The sequence below is a fragment of the Pseudonaja textilis genome, chromosome 2, assembly GCF_049901715.1.
Source record: "Pseudonaja textilis isolate UNSWEBS1 chromosome 2, rPseTex1.2, whole genome shotgun sequence".
NCBI lineage: Eukaryota > Metazoa > Chordata > Lepidosauria > Squamata > Elapidae > Pseudonaja > Pseudonaja textilis.
The window spans coordinates 226,624,765-226,639,387 of NC_141991.1; the positions used below are offsets into that span (position 1 = coordinate 226,624,765).

The following is a 14,623-nucleotide window of genomic DNA, read 5'->3' on the forward strand; positions in this document are numbered from 1 at the left end:
GGCCTAAAGAGATTTTTGGGAAAGTCTACACTTTATATCCCACCCCTGAGGAAATGTTTAATTCCAACTTTCCACCTTCTGTCATTCTGTATTATCTGGTCATGATTTCTCCTGATTTATGAATGATATATTTTTCTCAGAAAATCATCGTGGTTGACCTGGTTCTGAAAATCAAGGCAGGCTTTATAATGTGATCCAATAGCAGAATAACAGAGTTGGAAGCGACCTTGGAGCCCCTCCTCAAGCAGGACCCTATACCGTTTCAGACAAATGGCTGTCCAATCTCTTCCTAAAAATCCTTAGTTTTGAGCACCCACAACTTTTGGAGCTGTTTCCACTGTCAGGAACTTTCTCCTTAGTTATAGATTGCTTCTCTCCTTGATTAGTTTCCATCCATTGATTTCGGGTACTTTGGAAAATAGGTTGACCCATTCTTCTTTGTGGCATCTCCTTGGATTTTGGAACAGTGCTATCATGTCACCTGTCATTAAATTAGGCATATCCAATTTCTGCAACCATTCTTCTTAAGTTTTAGCCTCCAGTCTCCTAATCATCTTTGTTGCTTTTCTCGGTACTCTTTCTAATTCTTTATGGGACATGGAATAATAGACTTGAAGGTCTTCTAGTAGTCCAGTAGATTCTAAGTAGTCTTAAATAGTAACCCCCTATTTAAGCAGGAGACCCTACACCAATATATAATAGAAGACCCTATTATAAAACTCTCTCTCCTATCGAAGTGGGTTCAAAGCACCAAAGTTTTACCTCCTTCTGCAACAGGTGCGGGTTAAGAAAAAAACCAGCCAATGTTGTTATACATCTCAATTTTCCTGGGGACAAGCTCAACTCCTTTTAGCACCTACCTGGTACCTGCCGGTCAGCAGCTGACTGCGAGAGGGAGTACATAGGGGCTGCGTATAGTAGCGCTCCAGACGCACTCCGCCGGCACTCAGCGCGTCCAAGTTCGGGGTGCGGATCTGGGAGCCGTGCCAGCCCACGTCGTTCCAGCCTAGATCGTCGGCCAGGATGAAGACCAGATGCGGCGACGAGCTTGGAGACCCTGCATCCAGACGACACAGCTGCAATAAGACCTGCAGCCCCACGAACAGGAGCCGCCGATCCATCGCTCCTCGCCTGGTCGAGCAGGAACTAAGTCGACCGCCCGCCTATAAGGAAGAACTATGATCCAGAGGCGGGACCACCAATCAAACTCAGCGTATCCGCCCAATCCGGACGAAGCAGCTTCTCCCAGGGCAATGAAAGGAGCCCGCTGGTTCGCTTGAAGCGCCTTTTTCTAGGTGAACTCCGCGGTTGTTGCAGTTGAGGCTAATAGGCCATGTGGTGCGATGAAATGACTATCGGGTGCAGAGTGCAAGCCCGAGAACCGGCCGGCCTTTAAGCTGGGCCCGGTTCCCCACTTAAAGAGGTCCTCGTTCAGAGAGCTGGTTTGCACCAGTGCAATCTTGCTGGAAGACAACTTCTAGTATCCCTCCTCCTGCGCTTTGCTGAATGGGGCTGTGGCTGTAGTGAACAGTTGTTGGAGGGACACAATCCGCATCTTGGAGATGGAAAAGTGAGATTGGGCCAGCTGCGAACATATAAGTGAGCAAGAAGAGACTAGTGGTTCACTTTCCTCTGAAGAGTAGAGCCCCTTTCCTATTGTAGGGTTAACTGAACTGTATCACCTCTAATTTGAAGGGTCCTTGGTGCTCTCTGAGCTTGGTTGTTTTCTTGCAGACGTTTCATTACCCAAACTAGATAACATCAGTGCTAATATGGAATGGGATTTACTCTGTTTATATTCTAGCGCAGAGGTCTCCAGACTTGGCAACTTTAAGACTTGTGGACTTCAACTCCCAGATTTCTGGGAATTGAAGTCCACAAGTCTTAAAGTTGCCAAGTTTGGGTACCCTTGTTCTAGTAGCTTACCTGTCAGTGTTGTGATGGGAGTGGTCTTGGAGGTTCTTCCATTAGGCTGTTTACTGTTAGCATGTTTGATAGTTCCTTGTTTAGGGTATTGTTTATTTCTTAATAGTTGATCTGATGTTAATCTATGCTCATCTGGATGTTGATTGCTGGTGGGGAGGTGTTTTGGTCTTTTTGTTTGCTTTATGGCTTTTTGATCGTCTCTTTTACAGTCTCTACATCTATGTTTCTATCGATAGCTAATTTGTCAGAATGCCAGGCTTGGTATTAGACCAAACCAAGTTTAAAACTGCTAGAAAATAGCATATCATCATCTGTAGTTCATGGAGTCAGATGTATACTGTGAATTATCAAATGCTGCATTAGAAGCAAGATTAACTCCATTTGTTTTATACACACCTCAATACATAATATGCTTCATGGAATTAGCATGTTATAAGAATGATTTTGACTAAAATGTTTGCATAAACTTGGGGGAACTATGAACTGATGGTCTGATGTAAACTTTGTGGCAGGATTCTACCAAGCAACTTATTTTTTTTCTTGCTGTAACATATTTCAGTTAGTGGTCAGGAAGTGTAATAATCACTCAACTCTATTTCATTCACAGACTCTTAGTTGCTATTTTCTTGCAAAAACCTGTTGACATAAAACATGGAAATAGCAATACCTATTGTGTTTATCAGAGAAAATATATAAATGTTAATCTAAATATATAAATGTTAATCTAAACATTAAGGAGTTGGCATTTAGGTCATTATTCACAGCTGTTCTGATTATCAGGGTGTTATCTATTTGACACATTACCATATACTATTACCTTATACTATACATATACATATACAGTATATGTATACATATGCATACATACGTATATGTGCATATAGTGTGTGTGTGTATTGCAGTAATATAATCTTTAAGAATAATCTGATTTTTGTACTAATAATATCAATTAGATTCACACCACTTTAAAGTATAAGAATGTACTTTTTAACAAATGTATTTTTCGACGCTAGGTAATACTATAGACCAGAGTTCCCCAACCTTTCTGGATTGGCAGCCTAGAGCAGGGGGAGGGGGAAAGGATGATTTTGAGAGCGCAAGCGCCCACATTTGCAACGACATGAGTGCAAGTGGTGCCGCAAGCACCCATGAGGCTCATGTGAGTTGGACTGTGAATGCCCACGATGAGGCTTGTGCGAGTGGGGCCATGAGTGTTTGTGATGAGGCTCACACAAGTGGGGCCACAAGTACCTGTGACAAGGCTCATGCAAGTGGGGCTGTGCATGTGCATGCAAGTTTGTACTCACGTGGCCTAGTGATATTTAGCCCACGGCCCGATAGTGGCCATGGCCCACAGGTTGGGGACCCTTGCTAGAGATAGTTCTGCCATGTTTTATATTTTATTGTTTTCTAAGTGGATATTCAGCCTGATATATCAGTAGATACTAAATTATTAGCAGTCCTGATTATTCAAACTGCATTTCTATGGCCCTATCATCAGTTTTTTTTACAGTACTCAGGGTTTAGATATATTAATTCTTTTGGAAGCTTCTATTTATTTGAGCAATTTTTATCTAAATGCTCTTTTAAAATGTTAATGCAAACTTAGTTTTGAATAGTACAATAATGTGCATAGCAAAAAAAAACAATTACTACCCACCTGCCTTCAATTGAGGACCTGTATACTGCATGAGTCAAAAAGAGGGCTGTGAAAATTTTTACAGACCCCTCACATCCCGGACATAAACTGTTTCAACTCCTTCCCTCAAACAAGGCTATAGAGCACTGCACACCAGAACAACTAGATACAAGAACATTTTTTCCCCGAAAGCCATCACACTGCTAAACAAATAATTCCCTCAACACTGTTCAACTATTTACAAAGTGTGCACTATTATTACTGTTAATCTTCTCATCACTCCTTATCACCCATCCCCTCCCATTTGTGATTGTAGGACTGTAACTTTGTTGCTTGTATCCTTACGATTTATATTGAATGTTTCCTAGTATGATTTGATTGTTGATTGTACCCTATGACTATCGTTAAGTGTTACACGTTACGATTCTTGATTCTTAATGAATGTATCTTTATGTATACTGAGAGTATTTACACCAAGATAAATTCCTTGTGTGTCCAATCACACTTGGCCAATAAAGTATTCTATTCTATTCTATTCTATTCTATTCTATTCTATTCTATTCTATTCTATTCTATTCTATTCTATTCTAAGTTTGTTCTAAGATGTACATTGCTTATAGAAAGGAAATGTTATGGGTTAGCATCAAATAAAGCCACCTTAATGGATTTGCAATCTATCATGGAAAGTATGCATATGGTAAATTTCATGTATAGCTTTTCCCAGTGCCTGTCAAATACTGTATATTAGACTTACAACTCCCAACATTTGCTTCTAGAGGATTGCTATAAGCTAAGTTTTTTCTTGGACAACTAGGAAATAGGAAAAAAATAAATTAAAAATAGTCATGCTGAATTCATTTGTAGAATCAAGCTGCATTTTTGTCCTTAGTGCTTCATCACTTTTTTATATGATCGATACTATAATAAAGGGATAGTTTATCCAGCACTTGATATTAATAACTGGTTTGCACCTGTAAAAGGTATTTTATTTATTGACAGCAAAACTCATGGACTCTATCTTATAACAACCTTGGCTATGCCTTTTTTGTTATCACAAGCAATCTCCTAATATTAACCGAGTGTTCAAAGAGAACAGAATTGTTTAGCACCATAAAACAAATTTAGAAGTTAGATTTATTAACTCAACTTTATAGACATTTAAAGGAAAACAGCAGCAAAATATTTCATGCTATATATGCTCTTTTTAAAAAAGGGGGAAGAAGCCTTATGTGAAAAAGGCTGCTAAATTTTCTAAAATACAAACTTCTTGATGCAGGAATTGGGTTATACAACTTTCTTTCCACAATAACAAAGAGATGCATTTTTAAACTTTTGTGAGATTATATATTTCTGGAGGGGATCAGAGGAAGGCAATGAAGAAGGCACCAATTATTCAGGATGCAGGAAGAAGGTAAGAACTGCTATCACTAAGTGACATCATGTTATATGATCACCTTGCTTAGTACAGAAAGTCCAGTCCCAAATGCCATACTTAACTACTTGTGGTCCTAATAGAATATTCTCAATATTCACACATAATTTTCTGCTTTAAGAACGTTTGCTGAAATTTCCTCTTTTTAGATTGAATCAAATACATCCATTAGTTATACAATTTCTTTTTAACTGCTTCAGATGCTTCACAGGAGAAGAGCACAGAAGAAAAATGATGTTGAAATTTATTTGGTATGCATTTGTTACTCATTTTTATAGCATATCCAGATGGTGGTATTCACATTTTCCCAGCATTCAAATGATGTTTTGTTGTCCAGAAAAGGTCTTTTTCTTTCTATGATAGTTCTGTTACTTTAATGCCACAACCTTTTCTACTAATGTAAAACAATCCAAGTATAAATATAAGTAATAAAATTCACTTTTCTGCTACTTTGTTACCATAAAAAATATTTACAAGGAGTTGATCACCCTCTTAATGCTCAGGTGGCAGATGGAAGCTCTTATGGAGTTCTTTCAAACTGAAATTCTTTCAACTGATGGGAAATGTAAAAACTAGTATCTTCTTCATTGCTCTTGTCCCATCCCGTCAAGAAATGGTATATTTTCAAAACAGGTTGAACTTTTATCTCCTTGTTACTGTAGAAAGGAAGTTCTATACAAATAGTCCTTGAATTACAACCACAACTGGGGCTGAAATAAACACAGAACTGCACCCAATTTTACAGCCTTTTTTGCCATGATTATTAAGTCAATAGCCAGGTCATTCAGCAAATCATAAAATAATTATATTCTGATTTCCAAGGGCCTAAATTGCAATCCCATGACCATGAGGACACCGTGACGGTTGTTAAAATGAGAACTGGTCATAAATCACTTTGTTCAGCACCACTGTAAGTTGGAATAGTTGCTAAACATATGGACATAACTTGAGGACTACCTGTAACCTAATATTTTGTTCCAGCAATACAAAAACAGTAGCTTTGCAAAAACTTTGTTTTCTTTTTACTACACTGTTTTGCAAATTGTAATTCTTTTCCCTTTCTTTTCCCCTTGTTTTTTAAAGATATAAATGTAATTTCTGCTTAAGATCAGAATTACTCATCAATTATTTAGAGATGAGCTATTATATTTCTGGTAGATAATCAAGCACTTAACACCATAAAGGTACAGGTAATTTGGATATAGACATACAGTTAAATCCAGTGTTCTTAAAATCAGTTTGAAGGAGCCTACTAAATACTACAGTATTGAATGTTTTAAGTATGTAAACATGATTTTTTTTCTCTTGAATATTTCTTTATGGATGATTATTGTTGTTGTTGTTGTTGTTACATTTTTTTCCCAAATGAAATGCAAATATTCGTAACATATCTTTTTGCTCCAGAAAAGCTCTTTCATATTTTCTATCTTATGTGATTCAAGTCACATGGGATTTCAAATATAGCAAAATTTCAAATCAAGTTAATCCCATTTTAATTGTCCAACATGACAATTTTGTGATTCTTTATTTATACTTTAGAACTTCCACCTTTCTTTTGAAGCCGCGTTCTTGTTGGTTCAGTCATTATCAGTGGTTCTTGAACAACAGTTGCTGGGTAATTTTTGCCTAGTAACTCAACCTCCAGCTTCTGTCCAATTTTACTGAGTTCCACGGGAACATATGCAAAAGCCAGACTTTGCTGAGTACTATAGCTGTAACATCCAGATGTAGTGTTGCCAATAACCTGAAAAATTTAAATTTATCACTTATAGATTTATAAGTATATACAATATATAGTTGATACAATTTGTGTTTCTAAATATTTAACTTTTAACATTTGTAATAAAATCAAATATGTGATCGTATTAGTTTAAACAATGGCAAAATTTTGAGATTATATTGATACTTAGATGATATAATTCTGTTTTATTGGACCATCTTTGTCCAATGGGGAAAAATATTGCAGGTTAATTCCTATGCTTGATAAAAAATCTACTAGAGACTAAATATTGTTTGACTTCTGTAAATGCTACAATTTCAACTCAAGTGGAAGGGGTCATTTGGAGGAATGGTGATTTACAGCAAGTACAGTATACATGCACCAGTGATGGTATTTCACTGGTTCGGACCAGTTTGGTCAAACCAGTAGCTCCGAGGATCATCTCTGAGCGAACCAATTCACTTTGACAATCAGATGCTGGGCCCTCCCACCCACCAAGGGTCTATACTGACCATTATTTCCAGTTTTTCAACCTTAGATGTTTCGCGCGGCACAGCCGCACATTACCTGTTTTACACACACGGCTTGCAGCAGAAGGTGAGTTGCAAACGCTGCATGCATGCAGAGCACCCATTTGGTGCGCGCAAAGCACACCCGCGCAAAGCATGCGCTCACACCCATCCGGTATGCACCACTGACATGTACCCACATATACCCACCTTCTACTTTTTGAAAGGCACATTAGCTTTTGCAACTAACATGATAGCCATTTTTAAAAAAAGAGTAAAATACAAAGGAGGTTTCAGAAAAATGTTCCTCAATTATTTGAACTAAAATCTGCTTACCTTGTCTTTATACCAGATACTTTCATTTCCTTCAGGATCAACATCATCTGTTTTCAAGATGAGACACACAAGTTTTCGTTCAAGACCCTTTTCTTTAATCTGTTTCAGTGCGTTCTTTCCTATGAAGTCTGCTGGCTGGGGAAAAATGATAGTAAGTGATTAGTAGATTCTGATAAGGTTATAGATCAGTGGTGGGATTCAATTTTTTTTACTGCCAGTTCAGTGGGTGTGGCTTGGTGGGTGTGGTAGGGGAAGGATACTGTAAAATCTCCAGTCAGAGGTGGTATTTGCCGGTTTTCTAAACTACTCAAAATTTTCGCTACCGGTTCTCTAGAACTGGTCAGAACCTGCTGAATACCACCTCTGTTATAGATGCAGGTTTTTGAGAATTAACTGGAAATTTTTAGTTAGGTTTCAGGTGTGGACATAATGAGGAGCCAGGGTGATTGGGGGATGTCCAATGCCTAGAGGCTGTTGGGGTTTTGATGGAGAAAAATATGTTTAGGCTGAAACACAGCAAAATTGAATGGCTGTTGGTGTTCGGCCTCCTGGTGCTAGGAACTTTCCATCTTTGGACTAAACAACATCTTATTTGAAATTGGGTTTTGAGTCTTCCTAGACTCTCAGCTCCTTTTTAAGAAGCAGGTAGCAAGCTGGGGGTCAGAAGGCCATAAAGAGGAATCAATAGTTCAATTACACATAAGCCTGTCTACAGTTGGAAGCCTGATTACTAAGTGAAACTTGGATGCTTCTGAATAGTTACTGGAACACAGAGCAATTGGAAGATTTCCCAGAAGCATTTAATTAGTTTCTTATTCTTATCCATTTCACTTTTTATGGAATAGCAAGTTCAACAGGAATAATTTTATCAAGAAATGGCACTTTTACTAGTTACTGGAACAGAATAGAGATGGATGTCAATGCTCCTGCCTCCGGAATTGCAATTTGCATTTCAAACAAGTGCCTGTGCCAGATTATCATTATGAAGCAATTATATACTCAACACAATGTAGAAAAACCTGTAGCAGTTCCACAGACTAAGCAACACATTCAGACCAGCAGCTTTTCAACCAGTCTTTTTTCCAATGGAAAAAAAATATGTTGTACCTCCTCAGCAAGGGGTCAGGAGTAAAAAGGGTGGAAGAAAACCTGTTTGTGACTCTTTCATTTCCATGGGAACATAGTATTATGAAATATTGTGAATACTGCTGTAATTAATTCATTATCCCTTCCTCCCATTTATTTTCTCTGTATCAGTCTGAAGTGATGAAAAATCATGACCATGCAATTTGCAGATATCATATGGCATCCCAAGAATCAGCTAATTTGTATAAACACTCCAGGACAGAAAAAAGAAACATTTTTTTAAATGAAAGCAAACCACAAGAAATGAAAATAAAATCTAGTTTAATGAAAAGAAGGACTTAGAGGTGACATGATAATAGTGTTCCAAAAGCTCAGGGGTTGCCACACACAAAAAAAGAGAGAACCAAGCTATTCCCCAAAGTACCTGAAGTCAGGACAAGAAGCAATGGATGGAAACTAATCAAAGAGAGAAGCAACCTACAGTAGAACTAAGGAGAAATTTCCTGACAGAACAATCAGTGGAATAAATTGTGATTGTTCCAACGCTGGAATTTTTAAAGAGATTGGACAACCATTTGTCTGAAATGATATAGGGTTTCCTGCCTGAGTAAGGGGTTGGACCAAGGTCCTTTCCAACTCTTATTCTACTCTATTCTAAAATCTGCTTAAATATCTGGTCAACAATGAGTTCTGCAGTGTTGTTAGTTGCAAAGTTATGTCCAACCCATCGCAACCCCATGGGCAACGTTCTTCCAGGCCTTCCTGTCCTCTACCATCTTCTGGAGTCCATTTAAGCTCATGCCTACTGCTTCAGTGACTCCATCCAGCCACCTCCTTCTCTGTCATCCCTTCTTCTTTTGCCCTCAATCTTTCCCAGCATTAGGCTATTCTCCAGTGAGTCCTTGTCATTAGGTGGCCAAAGTATTTGAATTTCAACTCCAGGATCTGGCCTTCTAAAGAGCAGGAGTTCTGCAGTAAGCATGACCAATTTCTACAGTTCACTTGAATAAAGTGGTAGCTGAGAAGATAAAGAAAGATGCCTAGAAGTGCCGTTGGAGGATAATGAAGAGTAAACAGAACTGAACATGAGTTAAGAACCTTTTTTGAGGAGATAAGCTTGTGGCAATAAGGGCAGAAAAAAAATCAGTTATTACTCTGCCCTCATAGTACCACCAAGTGCCAACTGGTGGCCCTTTTTAGAATAACCAGAATAATTCCTCCTTGATTAGAAGGTATGACAGAAATAACCTGCAGAGCTGCAGTGAGGACTATTCTAGGTTTCTATTGAATTGGATTTATTTTGAGTTGGACACTGGTTGTACAGTCTTTTGGATTTGGCCAAGGCACAGTCTTGCCCAGTTAATCAGAGAAGAGTTTGAACTCTGCCTAGAGGTACACTTCCCAAATGAGAACTGATGCACAACATGGGGGTCAATTTATCATCCTTACTATATTCTGTAAGCCAGGGGTCACCAATCTTTTGAACCTCAGGGACCACCAACCCCATAATTTTAAATCCTGCAGACCACTAATATGAATTTTGACTGAGTGGCAGCAGAGACCCTGGGGAAATCCCCCCCCCAAAGTCCCCGCCCCATTTTCCTACCGATTAATCATTCTTTATTTGGGATCACAGGATACCATCTCCAGCTCTGTTCTCAGGGGAAGAGAGAGAGAGGGAGGGAGGGAGGGAGAGAGACTTTTGCCTTCATGCAAGGAAAGCAGCAGAAGCAGAAGTCTTTCTTTCTCTCCCCCAAACTCCTCTAGAAATGAGTCTTTGTGAGACTGTCATGCCAGCATAGCCTCTTGGAGCAGGATGCCTTGCAGGGTCCCAAAGACTCATCTCTGGCGGAGTTTGGGGGAGAGAAAGATTTTTGCTGCTTTTCTTTCATGCAGCCAAAAGCAGAAGAAGAAAGAAGTGGAAAGAAGCAGCCTGGTGTCCAGGCGAGGCGCGTGGGACAAGTTCCCCCCTTCCCCCCCTCCCCTCAATACCTCATGTTGTTCGCAATGCAAGCAACACAAGCCTTGTGTTCCTATGGGCCATATGGGCAGCACAGCCTTGTGTTCCCACACAGCCTGGATTAATTGCTTTGGGGGGGTGCTTTGAGAGTGACACTTCTCTGCAGACCACCAAAATTTTATCGCAGACCACCAGTGGTCCCTGGCCCACTGGTTGGCGACCACTGCTGTAAACAGTAATTCCATATATTGTCTCTACAAACTCTAATTAAACTCTGCCTATAAAACACATTCAAATACAACTAATCTCCCCAGTGCTTAACTTCAACATTAGTCATCTGATACTCAACATCCTGGCAATATTCTAGTCAATATCCTAGGAAGCTCAATATCCTAGTCAATATCCTGGCAATGAATCTTACTGTTGTACGTATTCCATTATTAGTTCTTTTGGGTGCTTCATTGTAAATACATCATCATCAACAAATCATTTTATTTTATGTTCTTGATTTCATAATTTAATTCCTGAAAATTTGTTTTCTGGTATATTCTTTGTTAATGGTAGTAGTAATAGAAATAAAGAAAGCAAGAGGAGACTAGTCTTGTTCCTTTTGTTATAGTATATTTTTGTGATAAAATACTCTGGTGCATTCTCAAGGATAATTCCCAAAGATCACAAGGACTAACCCAGCCTCAGTAGCTGTACAAATTACAAAGAATTTAAGTACCCCAAATAATGTGGAATTTGGAAAGTAACTCCCAGATTATAAGATTATTATTTTATCTGGTGAGGAAAATAAAAGGCAGCAATTAAGGACAATAAAAAACCTCTCTATTTTTAGTGTGCAGAAAGCTGTCAAAAGATGTTTAATCTTTTAATAACATGATTTATTTGCTAAATCACTTGTGAATGCTGGAATAGATCCAAATTATACACACAAAACTACTCAGCTGCACATGAGAGCACAGCATCTGCTGCAGTCTGCTTTAACCACCACCTTAAAATACACATGAGACCATACTTGTGCAGTACTTTCAAATTAATTATTCTTCATTGGCTGTTCTTGAATAATTGCAGGAAAGCCGCCTAAAATAAATTCCTTTCATAGTTAAACAAAGAGATGACATTTTATCCCTAAAGGCAATTAATATTTCACAGATTCATGTTCCAAATACTTGTGCTAAATGTACTTTCCTAAAAATACAGACTCAAGAAAATATTGTGGAATTGTTTCTCCTTTTTACAATAAAATATTTAATGAACTAAATAAGGTCACAACTGATTACAAAATTGCCTTGCTAAGCAATATGGCTGTAAAATGTGACATCACATGACTAGGCCTCCTTAGCAATCCAGTTCCAGCCGTCCCAGCTGTTGTTAAATGGGGACTGTGTAATTCCAATCATATGACTGCAGCTCTGCCATTTTGTAATTGTGAGATGGTGCTAATCATATGACCATGGACTCTCTTAATAGCGCCAAGGAAACCTAAACACACACACATACACAAACTGAGAAATTATTTAAAAATGAGAAGTGCTAGGAAGAAATTTCGCATTCTCTAAGAAGATTATCCCAGCTTCTCTGGTAAAACTGTAAACTTCTATCTTTAACATAATAAAATCTGGTACTGTAAGTTTTAAATGCGTCTTACATGGCAAGTTCCAGTTTAATAGTACTCATTAACTAAATAAAAATGTTTGCAAACTGTAAAAAGATTCCAACAACCCACATTTCCTGATTTGATTACCATATTAGTAGGCTGATTATTAGTGTTTGGGGACAAACCCCCAAGCAGAGTGTGCAGCAGCAGTCAAGCCAGGCAGCCAAATGAGAGAGGCTGGGCCCTAGAGTATACACACACTGGAGACAAAACACTGTTTGCAGTTTTAAATAGTTGTTTAATCCATTCAGAGTTTAAGCATTGTCAATCAGTCCATATGTCATTCACAAATATATCCATCCAGTAACTTAGTCCATTTTACTAGTCAGTACTATGTCCTTATCTGCTTGTAAATCTTCTCCTCCCGATACCTTTCTCTCGAAGACAACGCTGAGTATTCACAGGATATCAGCTCACCAAGGGAATAGTCCTTTTTCTCAGCAGAAACGGTATCCAGCACAGTAGCCAACAAACAGTAACAAGCAGATGTCTCAAACAGGAGTAAGCAGCAGGCAGGCAGAGCAGAGAGACCAAGGAGCAGGAACTGTTACGTTTCTCTTACTGCCTTTTATTGCTGCTTGCAACCGCACCCTTAATTAGCTAATTACATTGCAGTTTGGTGCTTAAAGCTACAAACACTTAAACCTAGGTTTATATATTTATTCACCCAAACCTAGTTGGTGTATCGATATACCCAACATTCTCCCCTTTTGGGTGATATAAATATATAATACCCTTACACTCTAAACCCATACTTTTCACAACTCTCTAGGTGCTTAATGGCACCTTGGGCTTTAGTAAAATTATCAGCTATATTGTCCTCCGACATGCAGTACTCCAGCTGTATCATTTTACTCTGTACAGATTGTCTAACGTTTAGATACCTTAAATCAGTATGCTTGCTCCTAGTTTTTACTGCGATATTTGTGGCCATTTGAATTGCTGCCTGATTATCTTCATGTACAATTATAGGATAATTTACAGTTATACCCATATCATTCATCATTTGTTTATACATAATTAACTCAGTACATAATAGCGATAAACAGGAGAATTCTGCCTCCATAGTAGACAAACTTATATGCTGTTGTCTTATTGACTTCCAACCAATTAATGTCTTACCCAGCATTATGGCTGTTCCTGAAGTCGACTTTCTTGTGTCTCTTTCTGATGCAAAGCTAGCATCTGCATAAGCACTCAGTATGAGATCACCTTTTGGTTCTAGATACAGTGCATGGTGTAATGTTCCTTTAAGATATCTTAAGATTCTCTTCAATGCATTCCAATGACACTGAAGTGGATCATTATTGTGTCGTGCCAGTTGATTAATACTATAAGCTATATCTGGCCTTGACCAATTGCTAATGTATGATAAGCTACCAATCAAAGATTGATATAATACCTTATCAAACTTGGGACTTTGAGCATCCATTTTGCAAATATCCTGACTCATTGGAGTCTTTGCAGGCTTACAAAGTTCCATCTTATAATCTATTAGCAATTTAGATATCTTATCTTCCTGAGATATCTTAAAACCTTTCTGTGTTTTCAGTATATTCAAACCTAGATATTTCTTTATCTCCCCTAATTGCTTGATTTTTATTTTCTTAGCTAATGATGCTATTATTTTATTTGCTTCATCATTAGTCTCAGTAATCAAGGCAATATCATCAGTGAACAATAATAATAATGATATTTTCCCATTTGTCTCCCTTTTAAATAGACATGGATCGGCTAAACCAGCTTTAAACCCTATATTGTTTAGTTCCTTTACAATATACTGGTTCCATTCATAGCCCGATTGTTTAAGACCATAGAGGCTCTTCTTTAACAACCAACAATCATTATTATTTTCACCTTTAAATCCAATAGGCTTTTTCATATATACAGTATGTCTTAGTGGAGCATGCAAGTAAGCAGTTTCCACATCTAGATGGTTAACAATATATTTCTTGCTTGCTGCCCACACTAAAGCTGCCCTTAATGTTGCTGCTTTAAGACTAGGTGCAAATACCTCATCATAGTCATTGGCACTTTGTCTAAAACCTTGGGCTACTAATCTTGCCTTATGGATTATATTTCCATCCTTATCAGTTTTTATCTTAAAAATCCATTTGCAGCCAATGGGTTTTATATTAACAGGTAATCTCGCATTTTCATACACTTTCATATCCTTTAAGGATCTCAATTCCTTATTCATTGCTGCATACCAACTTTCCTTCTCTTTAGAAGGATACATTTTTATCTCATCCACAGTATATGGAACTCTATTTTCCTGGCACACTGTGTTAGCCTGGTATCTATCAGGCGGTCTAGATATTCGTGTAGTTCTTCTGGGAATTACAGGGCTTG

The 14,623-nt window shown here is 38.2% G+C and overlaps 2 protein-coding genes across 3 annotated transcripts in view; both read right to left on the minus strand.

The window, feature by feature from the left end:
* The window catches only part of ARSB (arylsulfatase B), a 68,072-nt gene extending 66,933 nt beyond the window's left edge, over positions 1–1,139 (minus strand). Inside the window, exon 1 of the mRNA XM_026717730.2 lies at positions 861–1,139. Within this exon, the coding sequence (XP_026573515.1) occupies positions 861–1,121 (261 nt within the window). The 5' untranslated portion in view covers positions 1,122–1,139. The remainder of the gene's footprint in view (positions 1–860) is intronic.
* Positions 1,140–4,681: 3,542 nt separating this feature from the next.
* DMGDH (dimethylglycine dehydrogenase) overlaps positions 4,682–14,623 on the minus strand; it is a 40,217-nt gene continuing 30,275 nt past the window's right edge. For both annotated transcript variants that reach the window (XM_087927189.1, XM_026717719.2), the window contains exons 15-16: positions 7,563–7,697; positions 4,682–6,741 (exon numbers count right to left, since the gene is read on the minus strand). In XM_087927189.1, the coding sequence (XP_087783315.1) occupies positions 6,526–6,741; positions 7,563–7,697 (351 nt within the window). In that variant the 3' untranslated portion in view covers positions 4,682–6,525. The remainder of the gene's footprint in view (positions 6,742–7,562; positions 7,698–14,623) is intronic.